Source organism: Chiloscyllium punctatum, chromosome 36 (assembly GCF_047496795.1).
Source record: "Chiloscyllium punctatum isolate Juve2018m chromosome 36, sChiPun1.3, whole genome shotgun sequence".
NCBI classification, from domain to species: domain Eukaryota; kingdom Metazoa; phylum Chordata; class Chondrichthyes; order Orectolobiformes; family Hemiscylliidae; genus Chiloscyllium; species Chiloscyllium punctatum.
The window spans coordinates 32,528,190-32,551,492 of NC_092774.1; the positions used below are offsets into that span (position 1 = coordinate 32,528,190).

General features: G+C 46.0%; 1 protein-coding gene and 1 long non-coding RNA gene across 12 annotated transcripts in view; one reads left to right on the top strand and one right to left on the bottom strand.

Moving 5' to 3' along the window:
- The window catches only part of LOC140460348 (uncharacterized), a 79,855-nt gene that overhangs the window by 38,975 nt on the left and 17,577 nt on the right, over positions 1-23,303 (bottom strand). The gene's annotated exons all lie outside the window — the stretch shown is intronic.
- LOC140460342 (uncharacterized) lies at positions 1,265-20,721 on the top strand. 11 transcript variants are annotated; one of them, XM_072554830.1, is made up of 7 exons: positions 1,265-1,519; positions 2,737-3,318; positions 4,514-4,606; positions 5,650-5,818; positions 7,621-7,796; positions 13,180-15,419; positions 19,662-20,721. In XM_072554830.1, exon 6 carries the CDS (start codon positions 13,585-13,587, stop codon positions 14,299-14,301), a length of 717 nt encoding a protein of 238 aa, XP_072410931.1. In that variant the 5' UTR covers positions 1,265-1,519; positions 2,737-3,318; positions 4,514-4,606; positions 5,650-5,818; positions 7,621-7,796; positions 13,180-13,584; the 3' UTR covers positions 14,302-15,419; positions 19,662-20,721. The 11 variants fall into 11 exon arrangements, with proteins under 11 accessions (XP_072410931.1, XP_072410934.1, XP_072410926.1 ...); XM_072554833.1 differs by having other exon boundaries at positions 2,737-3,039; XM_072554825.1 differs by having other exon boundaries at positions 2,737-4,606.

Sequence of the window (23,303 nt, forward strand, 5' to 3'; positions counted from 1 at the left end):
TTGCTCTTGTTTCATGGCAACAATTCTCATTCCTCTGTGGCTCATGTGTCCACTGACCTGTGCTGGTGCCCATTCAAGCAACAACCAAATTTTAAAATTCTCATTTTAGTCTTCAAATCTCTCCAATGGTTTCTCCCATCTTTACCTTTGTAATCTCCATATGTTGAGATGAGTGTGCTGCTTCAATAGTGAGTGTCTTTGAACAGAACTTGCAGGTAATGGTCTCCCATGTAACTGCTGCTCTTGACCTTCTTAACGGTAGTAGTTTGAAAGGAGCTATCTAAAGAGTTTGACTTTCCAAACATCCTGATATTGCTTCCTTGATAATTGATTCTAACAACTTCCCATTAACAGCTGTTGAACTAACTGGTCTGCAATTTCTCATATATTGCCTTTCTCCCTTTTTGAATATAGGTGTTACATTAGTATTTTCCCATTCCAGTGGATTCATAAAATATCAGAGCAGAAATGAGGCCATTCGGCCCAGCAATTCTGCTCCTTCACCCAATCATGGCTGAAGTCAACTCCTTTCTGGCGCTTTCTCTTCGTAACCTTGACAATCAAGAATCTACCTATCTCAGTCTTAAATAAACTCAATGAATCTTTCTTAGGTCCAAGGAATTTTGGAATATTGTAACTAGCGTATCCACTTCCTTTGGTACATGAGAATCTGGGCCATTAGGCCCAGGGGACCTGTCCGCCCTCAATCCTGATAGTGTACCTATCGACGTTGATTGTTTCAGTTCTACCCTTTCCACAGCCTCTGACTTGCCTGTTCCAATAAGGATAGTATTGCTGTCCTCCAATGTGAAAGCTGAGGAAAGTTTTGATTTAGCAGCTCTGCTATTTTAGTGTTCCCCATTAACTCAGCGGTTTTACCTTCCAAGGGACCAACATTTACTTCAGCGATTTTATTCCCTTCAGCATACCAATAGAAGCTCTTGCTATTCTTTTTGATATTTTGTGCTGGGTTTATTTCGCAATTTAACTTACCTATTTTTATTGATTTTATTCGTATCCGTTTGTTTATGTCTGAAAGTTTCTCAATGCTTCAGCTTTCCAGAGGTCTGGAATAACATTTCTGAAAATTGAAAGAAAGTACGTTCAAACTTAAAAGAAACCCACCTTTCAAGTGGCTGAGGGCGGGGAAAACGATCGCCCCGCCCCCATTGTCTTCGACTTCTTGGAGGACTCCTCCAACCGCGTCACTTCGGCGGGTGTTACGTCACCAGGAGGGACCCCGCCCCCTGTGAGTTGGCGCATGTGCAATGGGACAAAGACCGTGTTATTGAGTGTGGGAGAGGAATGGCGCCGGCGGCTGAAGGAACAAGAACAGGAGCCGCTGGAAAAGCTGAGCAGGTCCGGCAGCTCGTGTCGGGAGGAATGTGAGGACGGGTTTCGGGTCCCGGTGATCCTCCTTCAGGACAGGACCAGGTTTCAGAAACATCCCGGGGAGGTCGCCAGGCCCGAGCGGCAAGACCTGGCTCCTGCCCCCGGGGAGAGGAGACAGTGAGACAGGGTAGGATTGGGAACCGCGGGAGGAGGGAGACTGGGGAGTTTATAAACTCCTAGGGGGAGGACTGAGGCCTCCAATAGAAGCCCCACAGGCCCCAGTGTTTACTTCACCAGCGAAGGAGCTCTCGGGTTGCCATCTTTGTGAGGGTCAGGCGCATGTTGTCTTGGGGCGGGGTTGTTGGATTGTTGTATAATATTGATCTCCTCTGTACTTTTAATCTTAAATATTTTTAAAATGTACACTGGCTTCAATTTATGAATTCTAAGTACAGAAGCAAACTATAAACATCTCCTTACATGCACCCCAACATGTGCATAGGAGCCAAAACTGTCTCAAGATTTACTGAGGTGCTGAATCAATAGCTCTTTCTCTTTTGATTAATGAAGGTGGTGCCCAGCAGACTCCTGCACACAGCCTGTTCTGTCAGCCTTTATGGGAATGCTAGGATAGCAAAACATGTCTATGACTCTATAATTGCTGAGATTAGCTTTACAACCTTTCTTAAACCAGGCTGCAATGTTTGCAGTTCTCTAGTCTTCTGGCACCTCCTCCAAGTCCATGGAAGACTGATAAATTATGGCTTCCACAATTTCTGTCGTCCCTTCCTTCAAGATTGTTGGATGCATTTCATCAGTGCCTTGTCAAACTTTAAGTACCAAATGCTTATCGAAGACTTCTTTCGTGTTAATTTTGTATTCTTGGCAGGTCATGTTGCAGCTGTGCAGAACATTGGTTAGGCCACTGTTGGAATATTGCGTGCAATTCTGGTCTCCTTCCAACGAAAAGATGTTGTGAAACTTGAAAGGGTTCAGAAACGATTTACAAGGATGTCGCCAGGGTTGGAGGATTTGAGCTATAGGGAGAGGCTGAACAGACTGGAGCTGTTTTCCCTGGAGCGTTGGAGCCTGAGGGGTAACCTTATAGAGGTTGCAAATTTATGAGGGGCCTGTATAGCATAAATAGACAAAGTCTTTTCCCTGGGTTCAGGTCTGTTTCCATGCTGTACATCTCTATGACTCTGTTAGTTGCATTTGTAAGATCCTGAATCAGCACCTTGAGGAGAATTAGAGTGGAGTGAGAACAGAGGGGGAGAGAGTGGGATGGTGCTTTCAATTTTGTGGAATAAGAAAAGAAAAGTATATTCCGCAGAAAGTAGAATTGCTTGTTCAGAGTTGTTACCCTGCACTGAGTGTAATGACTTTTGTAATCTCTTTTTACAGAGTATCTGAAGATGGAAATTTCAAAATCGACAGATGAAGGCCTTATGCCCGAAGCATTGACTCTTCTGCTACTCGGATGCTCCCTGACCTACAGTGCTTTTCCAGCGTCACACTTTTGAAGTCTTGACTCTCCAGCATCTGCAGTCCTCACTTTCACATCAATGTCTGACAGTGACACTGGGACATCGGGACTGCAACGATTCTTGACTGTGATTCTGTGAGAAGGAGCAAAGCGTTTGTTTCCTGCTCGAGTACATTTTCAGAATCAGTGGGACTGGATGAGAGACCCTACGTTGCAGCGCAGTGAGTGTGGAGCCTGAAACAGTTATACAGCCTGGAAAAAGGAATTCACAGCAGGGTGGGGCTATACCCACGTTTGTGTGCAGCTGAAGCTTCGGCCATGGAGAAACCCGAGGAATCCCGTCCCGTGAAGAAACCGTGGAAGTGTGGCGACTGTGGGAAAGGCTTCTGTGCCCCGTCTGCTCTGGAGACTCATCGGCGCAGTCACACCGGGGAGAGGCCCTTCAGCTGCCCCGAGTGCAGGAAGGGCTTTACACAGGCATCCGCCCTGCTGACCCACCGGTGGGTCCACACGGGGGAGAGGCCTTTCAGCTGCCCCGAGTGTGGGAAGGTCTTCAGCAATTCCTTCGCCCTGCTGAGGCACCAGCGAATCCACAAGGGGGAGAGGCCACTCTCCTGCCCCGAGTGCGGGAAGGCCTTCAGTGATTCCTCTCACCTGCTGACCCATCGGCGGGTCCACACAGGGGAGAGGCCCTTCAGCTGCTCCGAATGCAGGAAGGCCTTTACCCAGGCCTCTGCCCTGCTGATCCACCAGCGGCTCCACACAGGGGAGCGGCCCTTCAGCTGCCCAGAGTGCGGTAAAGGCTTCAGCGATTCCTCCACCCTGCAGACCCACCAGCGGGTCCACACGGGGGAAAGGCCCTTCAGCTGCTGTGAATGCGGGAAGTGCTTTACCCAGGCCTCTGCCCGGCTGAGACACCAGCGGTCCCACTCCGTGGAGAGGCCCTTCAGGTGCCCCGAGTGTGGGAAGGGCTTTGCCCGGGCCTCCAACCTCCAGACCCACCAGCGGATCCACACGGGGGAGAGGCCCTTTAGTTGTCCCGAGTGCGGGAAGTGCTTTACCCAGGCCATCGCACTTCAGAAACACCAGCAGGTCCACATAGGGGACAGGCCCTTCAGTTGTCCCGGGTGCAGTAAGGTGTTCACCTGCTCCTCCCACCTGCAGAGGCACCAGCAAGTTCACGTACAATAGCAGGGGCATTGAAGGAGTGACGGCTGAGTGCCATTATTGACTGGCGTATTAACCCAGTTCTGGGGCCTCCTGGGTTCGAATCCTGCCGTGGCAGATGGTGAAATTGGAATTCAGTCAGTAATCTGGAGTTCCAAGTCTAACAATGAAGCCAATTTTGAGGGGGAGTTGGGGTGAGAAAACCCCATCTGATTCACTCACGCCATTTTTCGGGAAGGAAACTGCCATTGTGGGAAAGGATTCTCTCAGTCGTCCCAGCTGCATCCTTTACCCTGTCTGGCCTATGGTTGACTCCACACTGTACCCATGCCCCCCCTCTGTGCCCCCCGCCCCCTTTCTTTCCCCCACTGGGCCCCTCCCATTCCCTTTTTCCTGGGGGGGAATCTGAAGCTGTAACAAAGTTGGGTTACAATAAAGGGTTACCTGAACTTACCGCCAGGCTCAGACACTCATTGAAGGCTTTGAGCTTCAAATGGTTTTTGTTTTAAACCTGTTGATTTCTTTCAGCCTCCTGCACGAAGTTTCCAATGTCGTGTATCAGATGGAACAGTGAATGAATAGCTCGTATCGTTGGAAATTGCAGATATTTCAGGAGTGCAGGTACTGTGTTGTTTTATCGACATTGTAAAGTTTACTGGCAGCACCAGGAGGTGGGGGCTGTGTTCATTCGAAATGATGGGCAGTTGTTGGTGTTGGACTGAGGTGGATAAAGTTAAAATCGACACAACTCCAGGTTATAGTCCCAACAGATTTATTTGGAAGCGCTAGCTTTGGGACCGCTGCTCCTTCATCGGGTAGCTGTTGAGCAGGATCATAAGACATAGAACTTATCGCAAAACATTGCAGTGTCATGCAGTTGATAAGATTTCCTGAACATGTCCAGTTGCGATTCAGTCTTTCATCTTTTAGAATGGGTTGCAGGTTTCGGTTCATTAACATGTATATCCCAGAACTACTTTTAAGTCACATTCTCCAGATGACTTAAGATTTTATAAAAATAGGTGACATCTCAGCTCAGACAAAGCAAGAAAGGTGTGAGGTTCAAGTCTGTCTGTATCCCAGTCCTGAGTCTCACATGTTCTATTTCCAAAGTAGGAATTTATAAAATATTACATAGATTGACTGCCTGCAGATTGTATTTTGCTCAAAAAGCACAATGTATCTGCAAATGCAAATTCACTGCATAGGTTTGTGTGTGTATGTGTGTGCACGCATGCGCATGAGAGAGAGAGAGATGGAGTGTTTGCATGTGCATGCTTGATAAAGTGTGTCGATGCAGTGGAGTAGACGCCTGTGAGAGGGTGTGTGTGTGAGAGAGGGTCTGTGTGACTTGGTGTGTATGTGCGGGAGTGAGAGACAGTGTTAAGTGTACTGTGATCACCCAAGGTCCCGGTTGAGACCGTCCTCATGGGTTCCAAACTTGGCTATCGGCCTCTGCTTGGCCAGTAGAAACAATTCAGCAGTTTCTGGGTGACATGGTGGCTCAGTGGTTAGTAGGTGAATAGGTCTGTGTGGGTTACTCTTTGGAGGGTCAATGTGAACATTTTGGGCCAAAGGGCCTGTTTCCATACTGTAGAGAATCGAATCTAATCTACACACACACATTGGAGAGGGCAGGGTGAGACTTGTCTTTCACTTTGCAGAAGGTGGGAGGTCCTGGATGCTGTGATTCAGCGTAAACACATGCTGGAAGACCTTTGGCTCAGAGAGATGGAGTTGGAAGCCAGGCTGCAGACACGTCACGGGGAAAGTTAACCGGACACTTTATTCCAGGAGATGGTCATTCCCCTCTGGACAGACCCTTCTGATTAGGTCAGTGGACAGGGTCAGAAGGGTGTGAGTGTGAATCACACAGGTAAAGGGGATCTGAGATTGGGAGGCAGGGGGAGGACCTAACTGGCTGAGTGGTGGGAGGGGGAGCGCTGGGGGTAAGGGCAGAATATTGACAGGTGATTGTCGTCTTTCTCTGAAGTTAGCAGCAGGAGGCCAGATGGCATCGGTGTCTGTCTGGCACCAGGTTCAGGAACCGACGTGCTCAGGACAGGAGAAGTGGGAAAGGGAGGCTGCAGTGGGTGTGGTCCACAAATCTCAGGAGGGCAGAGCCTCTGCTGAGGGCGCATGAGAAGTCAGAAGCTAAAAAGATAAAGCAGAACATCAAAGCTCTGGGTGGCATGGTGGCTCAGTGGTCAGTACTGCTGCCTCACAGTGCTGGGTTTGATTCCAGCCTCAGGCGACTTTGGCACATTGTCCCCCTTGTGTCTGCGTGGGTTCCTCCCACAGTCCAAAGATCTGCAGTTTAGGGTGGATCAGCTGTGCTGAAGTGTCCGAGGATATGCATTTTTTCGGGTGCGTAAGCCATGGGGAACTGCAGGGCTGTATGGTAAGTGGGTTGGTCTGGTGGGATGCTATTTGGAAGGTCAGTGTGAGGTAAATGGGCTGAATGGCCTACAGGGATTATGTGATTCTACTGCTTTAGCCATTTGTATATTGAGAAATGATTACTGTGGTCCTGGGGAAGGTGGGATTTGAAGTGTCACTGCCCTCTGTCCATTCTCTTTCTGTCCCCTGTCCATTTTCTCTCTCTTGACACCCACCCTCAGCTCCTCCCCCTCCCCCCCAACCATTCTCTTTCCCCACCACCTGTTATTTCTCGTGCCTCCATCCCTCTTTGATCGCTGTATCAAGTCCTTCTAAGAAGAGAGAGACAGATGGTGATGACTCTACCTGGGAGATGGGGTGCACGAGAAATGGCTGATCTTTAACATTGAGAATAGCTACTCAGAAACAACATTAAAGCATGTTCAATTGTATTTTTTTAAAAAAGCTGCAGGAATCTTTCTGAAACTTGCGTTAAAATATGTGCAATTTGGCCACAGTTGAGGACAGGCTGTAAGGGGTGAGTTGCCTATTCTAATATTGTCAAATTGGTTCTATGTAGAAATAGAGTCATGGAGCATGGAATGAAACAGTTTGGTCTGTGCCGACCAGATATCCTAAATTATTCTATTCCTATTTGCCAACACTTGGCCCAAACCCCTTTAAACCTTCCTATTCGTACACCCATCCAGATGCCTTTTAAAAGTTGTAATTGTACCAGCCTCCACTCCGGCAGCTCAGTCAATACATTTACCATCCTCTGCGTGAAACAAGTTACCCCTTAGGTCCGTTTTAAACCTTTCCCCACTCACCCTCAACTAATGTCCTCTCGTTCTGGCATTTCTTGAGGCAAATTCAAAGTCTCACGTTTTTTCTAATCCTTTGGTCCCTCATCTTTCCCCACTCAACCTAAACCTATGCCGTCCAGTTTGTGGCTCCCCTAACTGAGGGAAAAGAAACACACAAGTTGAGCAGCCAGCCAAAATACAAAAGGAATACAATGTCGAGCCACGGGGGTGGAGGGGGGAAGGAAATTGTGGTTCAACTTTTTTTTTTCCTCCGATTGGCATTTGGACACTTCAAATCTGTCAGGAACGTCAGCATTTCTGAAGTGCATAATGCGCATGCCCCTCGGTGTCAGCAAGAACAGCGCATGTCCGCTGGTGTCAGCAAAAGACTGTGCATGCTCCTGATTGTACGCACAAACGACTCATGACCTACTTTTGTTGGACCAATAGGGAACTCGGGAGGACCGGAAGGAATCTTGTCCTCCTGCCAATCAGAGCACCAGTATTGTCTGAATGCGGAAGTTGAACAATGAGCTTCTGAAGCAGCACCTGCTGCTGTTCCTGTTTCTCTAAATGAAGATTGAGCTTTATCCCAAACTGCAACTTTCTTCCTCTGTCCAACAACTGTGAGTACGGCACTCTCTTTTCTCGCCATCTGTTCCACTTTTTTTTCATTCTGGCGTTCAATTGTTGACTTGCAACAACTGAAAGGAAAGGGAGTGAATTCAGGGTGGGGACAGAGTGTAGAAATATTGGTCGACAGTGTGGTGCTGGAAAAGCATAGCAGGTCAGGCAGCATCCGAGGAGCAGGAAAATCGACGTTTCGGGCAAAAGTCCTTCATCAGGAATTTTCCTGCTCCTCGGATGCTGCCTGACCTGCGTGCTTTTCCAGCACCACACTCTCGACTTTAATCTCCGGCATCTGCAGTACTCGCTTGTCTAGAAATGTTGGTCCAGATCTGTGTCTCAATTGGCAAACGCATGACTGCAATGTGATAATATAGCCTTTGCTGTGGGAAAACAAAAGCAGAAAGGAGGTGCATTGTTTTAATGGTGATATGTTGGGATATGGAGAAAGTGAGGAGTGCAGATGCTGGAGATCAGAGTTGACAAGTGTGGCCCTGGAAAAGAACAGCAGGTCAGACAGCATCCAAGGACCAGGAGAGTTGACGTTTTGGACACGAGCCGTTCATCGGGAATGTTATGTGGATGAACAAAGAGGTTTCAGTGTCTTTCTACACCAGTCAATACCCGTTGTCAGTCAGGTGCACTAAGAAGTCAGCAGAGCAAGTGGTGTATTAGCAAAAGGAATTGAGTTCAGAAGTTGGGGGGGGGGCCTTCCTGTGTTTGGGGGTCATTGAATATATTCAAAGCTGAGTTCATCTGATTTTTGAACAACAATGAAGTGGATGGTTATGAGGGAACATAAAAATGGTTAAGATCAGTTACAGAATCGTACAGCACAGAAACAGATACTTGATTTCATGCTGACTATATTCATAAACTAAACTAGTCCTACCTTGTTTGGCCTATATATCTCTGAGCCTTTCCTATTCATAAGAGCAGAAATTAAGCCATTTAGCCCACTGGGTCTGCCCATACCATTCAATCACGGCTGAGAACTGTCTCAGCCCCATTCTCCTGTTTTCTCCCTGTAACCCTCGATCCCCTTGATACTCAAGAACTGTTTCTGTCTCAGTGTTAAATATCCTCAGTTACCTGGCCTCCACAGCCTTCTGTGGCAATGAATTCCATCAGTTCACCACTCTCTGGCTAAAGAAATTTCTCCTAATCTCAGTTCTGAAAGGTCTTCCCTTTACTCTAAGGCTCTGCCCTCGCCTGCTAGTCTCTCCTTCCAATGGAAACATCTTCCCAACATCAACTCTGTCCTGGCCATTGAGTATTGTGTTTGTTTCAATTAGATTCCCCTGAGTGTGGCCCTGTTAATCAGCATGAACCAGACCCTTCAGGATGAGGTACAGCAGGAATTAGGTTCAACAAAGTGAGAATGGAGGGAGTGTGTGGGATGGAGATTTTGAGCTTCCAGGGAATAAGAAGTACAGAGAGTTCGCTATAAATTAGAATTGATTGGATGGGGCAATGGGCCAGGGAGTGGCAGATGGAGATTAATTTAGGGAAATGTGATGTTTGCATTTTGGTAAAGCAATCCAGGCAGGACAGTTAAGGGAGTGTTTCAGAACAGAGAGACCTTGGAGTGCAGGTTCATTGTTCGTTGAAAGTGCAGTCTCAGGTAGCCAGAATAGTGAAGAATGCATTTTGTATGCTTTCCTTTATTAGTCAGAGCATTGAGTATCGGAGTTGGGAGGTCATGTTGTGGCTGTACAGGACATTGGTGAGGCCATTTTTAAAATACTGCATTCAATTCTGGTCTTCCTGCTACAGGAAAGATGGTGTGAAACTTTGAAAGGGGTCAGAAAAGACTTGAAAGGCTGTTGTCAGAGTTGGAGGGTTTGATCTACAGAGAGAGGCTGAATCGGTCAGGGATATTTTCCTGGAGCATCGGACGCTCAGGGGTGACCTTATAAATATTTATAAGGGGCATGGATAGGGTGAATGCAAAAGTAGAGAGCATATGTTTGAGGTGAGAGGGGAATGATTTAAAAGGGACATGAAGGGCAACTTGTTTCATGCAGAAGGTAGTGCATGTATTGAATGAGCTGTCATAGGAAGGGGTGGAGCCTGATAAAATTACAGTATTTAAAAGGCACCTGGATGGGTACAAGAACAGGAAGGGTTTAGAGGGATATGGGCCAAATGCTGGTAAATTGGACTAGATTAAGTTAGGATATCTGGGCGGCACATACGAGTTGGACTGAAGGGTCTGTTTCTGTGCTGTATGACTCTCTGGGTCTTTGGTGAAACCAGAAGTGTCATTGTGAAGACTGGACTTTCAGAGCAGCCTTCAAAGATGTTTTGTCCTTACTGGGAGCAGAAGATGTTACAATAAAATCTTTCATTTATGAGACAGCACCTGAGTGAGTGAGTACATCTGAGATTTTGGTGGAAAGTGGGATTTCATTGCACTGTGGGGATGAAACCCTACCCTATCCAGTCATTTCTGCTGGTGGGTGAGACCACTCCTCAAGATTAGTTGGAGGAGATTTAGGATAGAGAGAAGGAAGAACTGCTTTTCCCAGAGAATAGTGAATCTACGTAATTCTCTGCCCAGGGAAGCAGTAGAGGCAGCTTAATTAAGTATATTCAGGACACAGTTAGATGGGTTTTTGCATGGTAAAGGTATTAAGGGTAGTTGGGACAATGCAGGGAGGAGAAGCTGAGACAATGGAGAGATCAGTCATGATCTAAATGAATGGCAAAGCAGACTCGACGGGCCAAATGTCCTACTCCTGCTTCTATTAGTATGAAACTCTAACCCTGCATTTCCCATCGCTAACCCACCTAACCTGCACATCTCTGGACACTATGGGCAATTTAGCATGGACAATCCGAATCAAGGCCAGTGAGCAATACAGTGATGTGAAAAATGAACATCCGAGAACGACAGAAAGACACGGAGAGTAAATGTACCAGCAATCAAAACTGGATTCTAAAGATCATAAAAATTGAAACTAAAAATGGTATGTCTGAATGTGTGCTGCATTGGAGCAAAAGTGAATGAATTGACTGCACACATTAAAGGGAATAATTAAAAAATGGGACTCCTTCCAGAGATATGGCTCCAGGATGACAAGGATAGAATCCTCAATATTGAGGAGGTGATCAAATGGAAAGTAAGATCAAGGTAGAGGGTTAGCACAGGTAATCAAAGCACCGATCACAGGGTAATCTGGTGTCAGCTCCGATTTCAGGTCCTGATTTCTCACCCCTTCTGGATTCCTGCTGTGATGCTTTGACCCCCCCCCCCCTTTTTTTTACACCTTCCGGAACAATAAGTGAATCCAGACCCACAATCTCCCAGCCTGTTAATCATCCAGACACCGAGTGTAGTCATAGCAGGGAATAAAGCAAGAAATGTGAACCAAAATTAGAAATAAGTAGGTGCTTGTGCTTAATATTGGTCAATAGGAAGGAAACCAGAAATACTATTCTCCCAGGATTTCTTCAGTGCCTTATTTGAGGAATTCTCTCACCGTTACATCGAGCTATTAGTACCCACTATGATTTACAACAATATTTTTACCAACAGGAAAAAAAAAGTATCTGTTGTCAAATTGACATAGAGATATACAGCATGGAAACAGACTTTTTCTCTGTCTCATGCACACACATGCACAAGTCCATGGGGGTGAATTTGTGTTTGCCAAATTATATTTATTCTATTTTCCTCAGAAAATGCACAATCTGCAGGCAGTTAATACATGTAATATTTTGTAAATTTCACATTGGAAATAGAACCAGTCTGACTCCAGACTGGGATACAGACAGATTCTGACCTCACACCTTTAATGCATTGTTTGAGCTGAGGTGTCTCCTTTTGTTATAAAGCCTTAGTTATCCTGAGAAGGTGCCTTACAGGAAGTTCTGGGATTTACATATTAATGATATCTGCAATCCATTGGAAAAGATGAAAGACTTAACGATCCAGGTTTGTTCAATATATCATTTCAATGCCAGGACACTGTAATGCTTTTCCAGAAATTCTGTGTCTTGTGATCCTACACTCCACAACCACCTGATGAAGGAGCAACACTTCAAATGCAGGTGCTTCCAGATGAACCCATTAGACGATAACCTGGTGTTGTGATTTTTAACTTTGTCCAGGTAAGGTGTGATTGGCTAGGTGAAATTACCCATAGTACCCAGGGATGTGCAAGTTAGGGTGGATTGGCAGTGCTAAATTACCCACAGTGCCCAGGGATGTGCAGGTTAGATGCATTAGTCAGGGGGTAAATGTAGAGCAATAGGAGTAGGGGAATGGGTGTGGTGAGGTTGCCATTCGGAGGTTGGTGTGGACTTGTTAGAACAGTGAGGGTTCTGTGAAGAGAAGGGATTTTTGTTAGCTGTTCAGGAAGGGGGAGAAGGAGGGAAGCGGTGGGTGGAGTGCGGGGGGGAGGAAATTTGTTCACTTGTAGCAACTGGAGTGAACCCAGGGAGGGAGCAGACTCTGGAAAGTCAGATAGGTGTCTTAATTACCCGGGAAAGGAGGGCTGGAAGGATAGGGTGTTGCTGTTTTCCCTAGTGCGTCAGAGTGTGAGGGGTAACCTGATAGACTTTTTTAAAATCATGAGGGGCATGGATTGGGTAAATAGACAAGGTCTTTTCCTTGGGATGGGGAGTCCAGAACTCGAGGGTAATAGATTTAAGGGCGGGGGTGGGGGGTGCGGGGAGACTGCAAAGAGACCTGAGGGGCAACATTTTTACACAGAAAGTGGTGCATGTATGGAATGAGCTGCCAAAGGAATTGGTGAAGGCTGGTACAATGACAACATTTAAAAGTCATCAGCCTGAGTGTATGAAAAGGAAGGGTTCAAAGGGATATGGGCAAAACGCTAGCAAATGGGGTGAGATTAATTTTGAATATCTGGTTGGGCACAGAAGGATTTGACCAAAGTGTCTGTTTCAGTGCTGTACATCTTGATGACTGTGGCTTTCCACAAATGTTTGTCATGTCTGTATGTTCAGTTTCTCTCTGGTGGTGGTGTCAATGCCTTGATGGCTCATTTTGCTTTCCCCCCCACCTCCTGGGAATGTTAACCATTTTGTCTGGTTGTTCTTCAAGAACCTGCATTGCAGGTTCACCCTGAATTGACATTTGTTTGCTTCCCAAAATCAGACCTGCTCAGTCTCAGCAATATCCCAGTGTTGTGAAAGATATTAAATTTCAGGTGGAGTTATCCAAAACTCAGTCTTGACGTTTTTGCTTTTCTGCCCCTGTAAGATCCTGAATCAACACATTCAGGAGAATGAGTTAGAGAGAGAGAAAGATATAGTGCTTTCAATTTTGTGGAATACCAACACAAACAAATTGCTTGTTCTGAATTTTTATTCTGGACTGATAGTAATGAATTTTGTAATCTCTTTTGACAGAGTATTTGAAAATCTGAAGACGGAAGTTTCAAAATCAACAGATGAAGGTCTTCTGCCCAAAATGTTGACTCTCCTGCTCCTCAGATGCTGCCTGACTTGCTGTGCTTTTCCAGCATCGCACTTTTCGATACTGACTCTCCAACGTCTGCCGTCCTCACTTTGACATCAATGTCTGACAGTCACTCAATCTATCGGGACCGCAACAATTTTTGACTGATTATGTGAGAAGGAGCAAAGCGTTTTGGTTCCTGTTTCAGTCCATTTTCAGCATCAGTGGGACTGGATGAGAGACCCTACTGTTGGAGTGCACTGAGTGTGGAGCCTGAAACAGTTATAAGGCCTGGGAAGAGGAATTCACGGAGCGGAGGAGCTCTACACGTGTTGTGTGTGGCTGAAGCTTCGGCCATGGAGAAACCCAAGGAATCCTGCCCCATGGAGAAACCGTGGAAGTGTGGCGACTGTGGCACAGACTTCCGTTTCCCATCTGCTCTGGAGATTCATCGTCGCAGTCACACCGGGGAGAGGCCATTCCCCTGCACAGAGTGTGGGAAGGCATTCAGCAATTCCTCCGACCTGGTGAGGCACCGGCGGGTCCACACCAGGGAGAGGCCCTTCAGCTGCCCCGAGTGTGGGAAGGCCTTCAGCAATTGCTCTGACCTGTTGAGGCACCGGCGGGTCCACACGGGGGAGCGGCCCTTCAGGTGCTCTGCATGTGGGAAGGGCTTTACCCAGGCCTCCACCCTGTTGGCCCACCGGCAGGTCCACACTGGGGAGAGGCTGTTCCTCTGCACCGAATGTGGGAAGGGCTTCAGCAATTCCTTTGCCCTGCTGACCCACCAGCGGGTCCACACGGGGGAGAGGCCATTCCCCTGCACAGAGTGCAGGAAGGCCTTCAACAGTTCCTCCGACAGGCTGAAGCACCAGCGGGTCCACATGGGGGAGAGGCCCTTCAGCTGCCCAGAGTGCGAGAAGGGCTTTACCCAGGCCTCTGACTTGCTGAGGCACCAGCGGGTCCACACAGGGGAGAGGCCGTTCACCTGCTATCAGTGCGGGAAGAGTTTTAACCGCTCCTCCCACCTGCGGAGACACCAGAGAGTTCACATGCCATCGCAGGGGGTTTAAAGCAGCGACGGCTGAGTGCCTTTATCGACTGGACTATTAACCCAGTTCCGGGAGCTGCCAAGGCAGATGGCGGAATTGGAATTCGATTAGAAATCTGGAGTTCAGAATCTAACAACGAAACAATTGTCAGGGAGGGGAGGGGAGGGGAAACCCCCATCTGATTCACTCGCAACCTTTTTAGGGAAGGAAATTGCTGTTGTGGGAACAGATTCACTCACTCGTCACAGTGCATCCTTTACCCGGGCTGGCCTACACGTGACTCCAGACCCACAGCAGTCTGGTTGACTATTCTGCACTCCTTCTTCCCCCCCCACCCCCTCACCGGGTGGTGGGTGGGGAGACCTTATCCAGACACCTTATCCTGGGAGACAGTCACCCCCCTCAGGATAGCCTTCAGGTTGGGTCAGGGATTGTCTCCATTCCCTGCAGTTGCCAGCTGGAGGCCAGATGATATTGGTGTCTGCCTGGTGCCAGGATTCAGGAACCGATCAGAAGAACGGATGGTGATGACTCTACCTGGGAAATGGCTTATGTGTAAAATTAAGAATAGCTAAAATGATAAATGCAGAAACATTATTAAAGCATGTTCAACTTTATAAAAAAGCTGCAGACATCTTTTGAAATTCGCATTGAAATATGTGCAGTTAGGCCACAGCTGAGGACAGGCTGTAATGGGTGAATGGCCTATTCCTAGTCTTGTGAAATTGGCTCAGACTATGTCAAAAAAGAATCATAGAATTGTAGAGCACAGAAACAAAGCCTTCGGTCCCGACTGACCAGATATCCTAAATTTACCTAGTCTCATTTGCCAGCACTTTGCCCATATTCTTCCCACTGAGTGATCAATAGGCTGTCAACAATCTATTTTGTTGCGCATTCTCCTCGGAGTCAGCCAAAAAAACTACGCCAGCTGCTCGGTGTCCGCGAACACGGCTCGCGCCCTTCTTATGATGGACCAATAGGAAGCACTGGAGGACCGGAAGGAGACTGATCCTCCTGCCAATCAGAGCGCCCCTATTGTCTGAATGCGGAAGTTGCTGTTGTTGCTCCTCTCTCTCTCTCTGGATAGAGATTGAACTTCACCCGAGATTGCAACCTCCTTCCTCTGTCCGACATCTGTGAGTACGGCACTCTCTATTTTCAATTTCGTTTCTAAGTTCTGAGCTTCAGTTGTCGACTTGCAGCAACTGAAAGGAAATGGGGTGAATCGGGGGTTGGGGGAACAGACTCTGCAAGCGTTGGTTCAGGTCTGTGGCTCCATTGGCAAACGCATCAACACAATGTCATGATTTTGCCTTTGCTGTGGAATAAAATGCAGAAAAAAGTTGCATTGTTTAAATAGTGATATATTGGGCATGTGGAGACAGTGAGGGCTGCACATTCTGGAGATTAGAGTCGAAAAGTGTGTTGCTGGAAAAGCACAGCACGTCAGGTAGCATCTGAGGACCAGGATTGTTGGTGATTTGGACACCAGCCTTTCGTCAGGAATGATATGTGGATGTACAAAGGGGCCTCAACATCCTTCCACACCAGTCACTGCCAGTTGTCAGACAGATGTAGCAAGCAATCAGCAAGGCATGTGGTATATTAGCAAGAGTTCAAAAGTTGGGATGGCTTTCTACGATCAGGCAGCCATTGAATATATTCAAGCCTGCGTTCATCTGATTTCTGAACCACAAAAAAGTGGATGGTGATGGGGGAAGGCAAAAATAATGGTTTTAAGTCCAGTACAGAACAGTTACAGAGTCATACAGCTTAGAAACAGACACTTCAGTCCAACTAGTCCATGCTGAATATATTCACAAACTAAACTAGTCCCATGTAGTTTGGCCCATATCCCTCTGAACCTTTCCTACTCATGTACTTATCCAAATGTCTTTTAAATGTTATTACTGTACCTATATCCACCACTTCCTTAGGACATTGATTCCACACACAAACCACTCTCTTTCAAAAAAAAAGGTGTTCCTCATGTCTTTTTAAAATCTTTCTCCTCTCTCCTTAAAAGTTTGCTCCCTAATCTTGAAACCCCTATCTGAAGGAAACAGCACCAGCCACTCACCTCATTGACATCCCTCTTGGTTTTATAAACTTCTCAACTTCCTGTGCACCTGTGAAAAAAGTCCCGGCCTATCCACTCAGATATAGGTATATTCATATCCAGTTATGCTCTGTTCAGTGCTGGTGCATGCTCAAAAGACCTAAATGGCCTACTCCTGCTCCCAATTCTCTCACTGTGTCCAAGACAGCAAGAGACCATAAAACATAGGAGCAGGAATTCGGCCATTCAGCCCATCAGGTCTGCTCATACCACACAACTGTGGTTGATAAGTTTCTCAACCTCATTCTCCCACTTCCTCCCCGTAACCCTTGATCCCCTTGATACTCAAGAACCTATCTATCTCAATCTTAAATACCCTCAGTGACCTAGCCTCCACAGCCTCATGTTGCAATACATTCCACGGATTCACCACTCTCTGGCTGAAAAGTTTCTCCTTATCTCCCTTCTAAAAGGTCTTCCCTTTTTTAGTCTGTTTCAGGTCCTGGTCTTGCCCACCAATGGAAACATCTTCCCAATGCCCACTTTGTTTAGGCCTTTCAATGTTCTGTATGTTTCAATTATATCTCCCCTGAGTGAAAGTGTGGGCCTGTGTTATGGACTAAGCCAGACCACTCAAAACATTCTGAAGCAGGCAGCCCCAGACCATAACTTTGCAATTTGATTTGGTAAGTGTACAGTGAAAATTACCTGGAGTAAGTTAGCTCTGTTGACTACTAGATTTTAAAACAGACAAAAATTTATTCACAAAATTACACAATGAAACACAAAGAACCCCTACAGAACTCAACCTTGCCAACTAGACTCAGTTATGCTGTTCTGACTGTACACAACAGTCCCAATAAGCCAACTCCCTTTGAAAACCAATATAAATGGAACGCATGCTTATAGGTTGAAGTTGAGAGGCAGAAAAGAGAGTGAGTTTCCACACAGCTCCCTGTTGAACTTCCAACCAGTTCAATACTGAACTATAACTGCTCAGCTCACTCCTCTTTCTTTATACAGGTCACTTCTAAAACATGACAAATTTGGCCTGAAGTCACACCTATTTACATATCAACAAAAGGCCTTTCAAAATCTGATCCATCTCTGTTCAAACCAGACTGATCATTCCTCCGCGCCCCCCCCCCCCCCCCCCCCCCCGCCGTGTCTGCGTGGGTTTCCTCTGCGTGCTCCAGTGTCTTCCCAAAGTCCAAACGTTTGTGCGTATTGGCGAAGCTGAATAGTCCCATAGTGTTCAGGAATGTGTAGGTGTGGTGCATTAGTTAGGGGTAAGTGCAGAGTGATAGGGTAGGAGAATGTGTTTGGGTGAGTTACTCTTCAAAAGGTCGCTCTGAACTTGTTTGGCAGAAGGGCCCATTTCCACACTGCAGGGATTCTATGATTCTGTGAACATTGCTTCCAGTTGGCGCTGCTGCTCATTGAGCCCAGGACCCGCACAAGTCTAAAATCACAAGACCATTGGAGCAGAAGTTAGGATATTTTGACCCATCGAATCTGCTCCACCATTTGTTAGAGACAAAATAAAAAAAACTGCAGATGCTGGGATCTAAAATAGACAAACAGAAGGCTGGGCACAACAAGGCAGGCAGCACCAGGAGGTGGAGAAGTCAGCATTTCAGGTATTATCCCTCAGGACTGAAGAAGGGTTCTACCCGAAACGTTGACATCTCCATCAGAAATGATTTATCAGGATGTTGTTAGAACTAGAGGGCATGGGTTTAGAGTGAGAGGGGAAAGATTTAAAACGGACCTAAAGGGAAAACTTTTCATGCAGAGTGTGGTGCGTGTATGGAATAAGCTGCCAGAGGAAGTGGAGGAGGCTGGTAGAATTACAGAATTTAAAAGACATTTGGTTGGGGACATGAAGAGAAAGGGTTAGAGGGATTTGGGCCAAGTGCTGGCAAATGGGACTAGATTAATTTAGAATATCTGGTCAGCGTGGACGAGTTGGACCGAAGGATCTGTTTCCGCGCTGTACCTCTCTATGACTACCGGTCCTGATGTAAGTTTAGAATTGAGTAACTTTGAATATTTCAATCTTGTTGAATTCAACTCCTGAAAGGTTTCAAATGAACCCCTCCAAGCGATATGATTTAACTACTCCGAGTTGGATAAAATATCCCATCAAGTTCAACATGAATGCGCAGTTGGAGAAGTCAGAAGTCACACAACCCCAGGTTACAGTCCAACAGGTTTATTTGAAATCCCAAGCTTTGGGAGCATTGCTCCTTCATCACTTCACCTGATGAAGGAACAGAGCTTCGAAAGCTCATGAGTTCAAATCAATCTATTGGGATTGTCACCTGGTGTTGTGTGACTTCTGACCTGTCCACCCCCAGCACCTCCACTTCAGAGTTGACGAATGAGATCAGATTTTATTCAGCATGATTTAGTGAGATATTCATCTGGATGTCCTTATGACTGAACCATCGATCCTCCTGCTCCTCGGGTGCTGCCTGACCTGCTGCTTTTCCAGCACCACACTCTCAACGCTGATCTCCAGCATTTTCAGTCCTCACTTTTTCCTGGTTCATGTGAAAACTCAACACTGTCAGAGTTACAAAGAGACGCCATTCATAGAATACTATAGCACAGATACAGGCCTTTCAGCCCAAACCTGTCCATGCTGACCAAAATGTTTGTCAACACTAACCTCATTTCCCTGCACTTGGCCCATATCCTTCTAAAGCTTTCCTATCCATGTATTTGTTGAAACACCTTTTCAATGTTGTTAATGTACCTGCTTCAACCACTTCCACTGGTAGCTGTTTCCTCAGGTGAACTACACTTTGTAAATATTTTGCCCCACATCTTTTCTTCCATTTTTCTCCTCTCACCATAAAAACACGTCCTTGGTCTTGAAATCCTCCCCCTAGGGAAGAGACAGCTACCATTAACCCAACTCTACCCCTCATGGTTTGAAAATATTGCCTCTCAACCTCCTCTGCTCCAGTGGAAAAACATCCCAGCCTAAATTCTGATTAGATAATAATGGCAGTGATGATTTTGGCTGTGTGTGTGTGTGTGTCAAGGATCTCTCATTTCTAAGCCAATGCTGTGCCTCTTAAGTTCACCTGATCTTAAAACGAATGGCACCCCATTCATTTAAAATGTCCATGTTTTCTGTGTAAAGTCGGTCCTGGTCAGGAAATAGGCATTGGTGTCTTATATTCCCGTAGACTTCTTGTGACTGGGTTCATATGCTCTGTTTTGAGATGTATGAGTAAATCTTCAGAACAAAAGATTAATGCAGCCTTTATTCATGTCTCATTATTAAAAACACTTTCTCCATTTACAGATGTGATTGAGAAGCTTCTCCCAATGAATCTTTGACTGATAACAGCATTTGTCAGGCTTTTGAAAGTCACTGCAGCTCTGTCACAGCACAGGGGAGGATTCTTTCAGACAGAACGCGTCATTTAGAAAATTCTCCCACATTAGTTGAGCAAAGTTGACGTCTTTTTAAGACATTGTGAAACTTGAAAGGGTTCAGAAAAGGTTTGGAAGGATGTTGCCAGGGCTGCAAGGTTTGAGCTACAGGGAGAGGCTGAATACGCTGGTACTATTTTCCCTGAAGCTTCAGAGTCAGCCAGAAACATCTGTTGAATCAGGAAACATCTCTTCCTGCAGCAGCTTCAGACAGACTGCTTGCTAAAACCCAAACCAGGGGAAAAGAATGGGACAACTGCCCTTTCATTGTAGAAGTGTTTTAGAAAATAAAATGTCAAACCCTTTTCCCTGATTGTTGCCTTAGCCAGTATCTGTTAACCATTTGCGAAATCCTTAATCCTAGACGAATGGGAAGCTCTGCCTTTTACAACCCCTCCTGAAAATAAACCAACAACGTAATCTTCTTAAAGGAGCAGCATCATCACAACAGAAAGCACTTGAACTGAAACATTTGTAACAAAAGGCTGTACAGTTAGCAGGACAAGACAACAGGTTTTCAATTTCACCAATCAATTTAAATCAGCCCCATTGGCTACCAAAAACTTATTAAATTTAAATCCTAAAGTTTTGACAACAGGACCAATCCTATCGTAAAGAATTGGCGCTCTGTCATCTGTGTATTAGAGAAAGCATCATTTAGAAAAACAGAGAAGGACATTCCTGACAGAGGAATCGGAGGAGGCATCCCGACAGAAGATGGCACAGAATATTCCGGAAGACACATAACCTGGTTGTAATCTAAGAGATTAAATTCTATTTTGTGTTATCTGAATGGGATGTATTGATTGGAACAGCATACCAGAAGAATCTTGATTTATTCCAGAATACTCAGTAGTTAGGACGGATTTATTCAGTTTATTAGTAGTTTTGTTCACCGTGAGAGTTGGTTAAATAAATTGCTGATTGTTGATTTTAAAGTGTCAGGGATTTACTTTTAACACTACAGCAGGTTACACCACTTATCACACTGACTTTACAGATTAAAGGGCAATGTGCCACTCTTTGGAAGTTTCGGTTTGAGATCTTGGAGAGTTGGGGGGGGGGGGTGGGTTCAGCCTTCGCTTTATAACAGTATTGATGACATTCTCTTGAATGCAATGGAGTCAATATTAATCCCAGCCTCATGGTGTGGTTGTGGGTGAATCACCTTAATTTGGCTCCTGACTCAGAAACCGCACAGAGAATCAACTGCTGAAACAATGATTTGCACTTTATTGCACGTAGCAACCACAAATAAAACCTCTCAAGTTAATTCAGCTTCACCCCCGCCAAACTTGGCTATCACCCAGTTGATGGCTGAATTCAACTGTGTTTCCACCGACAGTGCCCATCTCTAGAAGTGTCCAGGGGTTTGATGCAGTATTATTCTTCTAAGTACTGCTGCTGCTGTATCGTTCTGGAGTTGAATTTTGGTGGCGGTTCCTCAATTTCTAATCTGTGGTGTGACTTTTTTTTAAGACTCGAACATCACCTCACATTGCTGGAGACCTCAGGTCTGTAGTTTACCTTCTTATCCTTGAAGGTTAGCTGTCTGTTTGAAACAGCCTGCCCTGCAATTAACCCCTCTATGTCAGGGCTTTCCTTCTACAGGCAGAATTAATTGTCCTTTTGTCACACCATTATTAAATAACATTATCTTACCTGTCCCAAGAAACAACTTATTGTGTTGCCTCCTTCTTCCCAGGGATGGTTAACAAGCCATTTATACTATTGAATCTTCTCTGCCATTCAATCATGGCTGATATGTTTCTTAACCCCATTCTCCCTGTAACCTTTGAGACCCTTGATACTCAAGAATGAGTGAATGGTGGAGCAGACTCAATGGGCTGAATGGCCTAATTTCACTTCCTGTGGTGTCAGTTTCTCATCAGCCCTTTCGTTTCTTGCTCCAGAAAGCGTTATTGTTGGCTGGGGAAGTTCTGGAGTTTACAGGTGCACACCACGCTCCTCTCTGCCTCCTCCTCAGCCTTCAAGTAAAGGGAAGACCTTTCAGAACAGAGATAAGGAGAACTTCATACAGAGAGTGGTGTATCTATGGAATTCACTGCCCAAGAAGGCTGAGGAGGCCAGATCATTGAATATATTTAAGACGGGGATAACTAGGTTCTTGAGTATCAAGAGGATCAAAGGTTACGGGGAGAATGGGGTTGAGAAACTTATCAGCCATGATTGAATGGTGGAGCAGACTCAATGGGCTGAATGGCATAATTTCTGCTGCTATAGCCTTATGATATGCTGATGTGTGGAGGGGTGAGGATGGGGGAAAAGAGATAAAGAGGGGAATACAATTAAGGTGAAGCTGGATACAGATACATAGGAAATACACGAATTCTACGATAAATTTCAGACCACATTGAAACACTAGCATACAGAGGGATCTGACTATATAGATCTCCAAAAGTGGCAACACAGGTGGGTAACGTGATCAAGAAGGCACACACCACGTTTGCCTTGAGTGTAAGAGTTAGCGAGTTATGTTACAGCTATTTATTCCGGTCACATTCAGAATATTGCGTGCAGTTCTGGTCACCACACTACCGGAAGGACATGGATGCTCTGGGGAGAGGGTATAGAAAAGGTTCACTGGGACGTTGCCTGGTCTGGAGGTCTCATTATGAGAAGAGATGGGATAAACCTGGATTATTTTCACTGTAAAGATGGAGGTGGAGGGATGACCTCAACAAAATGATGAGACACACAGATTGGGTGGACGGGGGCGGCATGGTGGCTCAATCATGAGCACTGATGCGTCACAGTGCCAGGGAAACTGGTTCGATTTCAGTCTCAAGTGACTGTCTGTGTGGAGTTTGCACATTCTCCCTGTGTCGATATGGCTTTCCTCCGGTTTCCTCTCACAATCCAAATGTGTAGGTTAGGGTGCAGTGGCTATGCTAAATGACCCACTGCCCAGGGATTGGCAGGTTAAGTTGGATTGTCCATGCTTAAATTGTCCCACAGTGTTCAGGAATGTGAAATTTAGGTACATTAGTCAGGGGGTAAATATCGAGTAATAGGGGTAGGGAAATGGTTCTGTGCGGATTATTCTTTGGATGTTTGGTGTTGGGCCAGATAGTCTGTTAGATACTCAGGGCGGAAAAGTCAACTACAAGAGGGCACAGGTTCAAGGTGAGAGGGGGACAGTCTGGGGGAGAATTGAAAGGGAAGATTTTTCACACAGTTGGATGGTGGATGCCTGGAATACACTGCCAGTGGATGTAGTGGAAAGAGGCACCTTAGCAACATTTAAGGTGTATCTGGATAGACACATGAATGGGAGGTGAATACAGGGACAGAAACCGCGCATCGGCAATAAATAGAAGGTCTAAGTTAGGATTAAGAATTGGCACAGGCTTGGGTGGGGAGGGGGTAGGGGGTAAAGTGAACTTTCTAAAAGCATGGGATACCTGTATGCTGATGAAGGGGCGGGTGGAAGCTCAGGTGGAGCATAAACACTGACAGAGGCCAATTGGATCGACTGTGCTGGAGACTC

Bases quoted from the DNA above. Each gene is read 5' to 3' on its own strand.
- LOC140460342 (XM_072554825.1), top strand. From the start codon at position 3,137: ATGGAGAAACCCGAGGAATCCCGTCCCGTGAAGAAACCGTGGAAGTGT.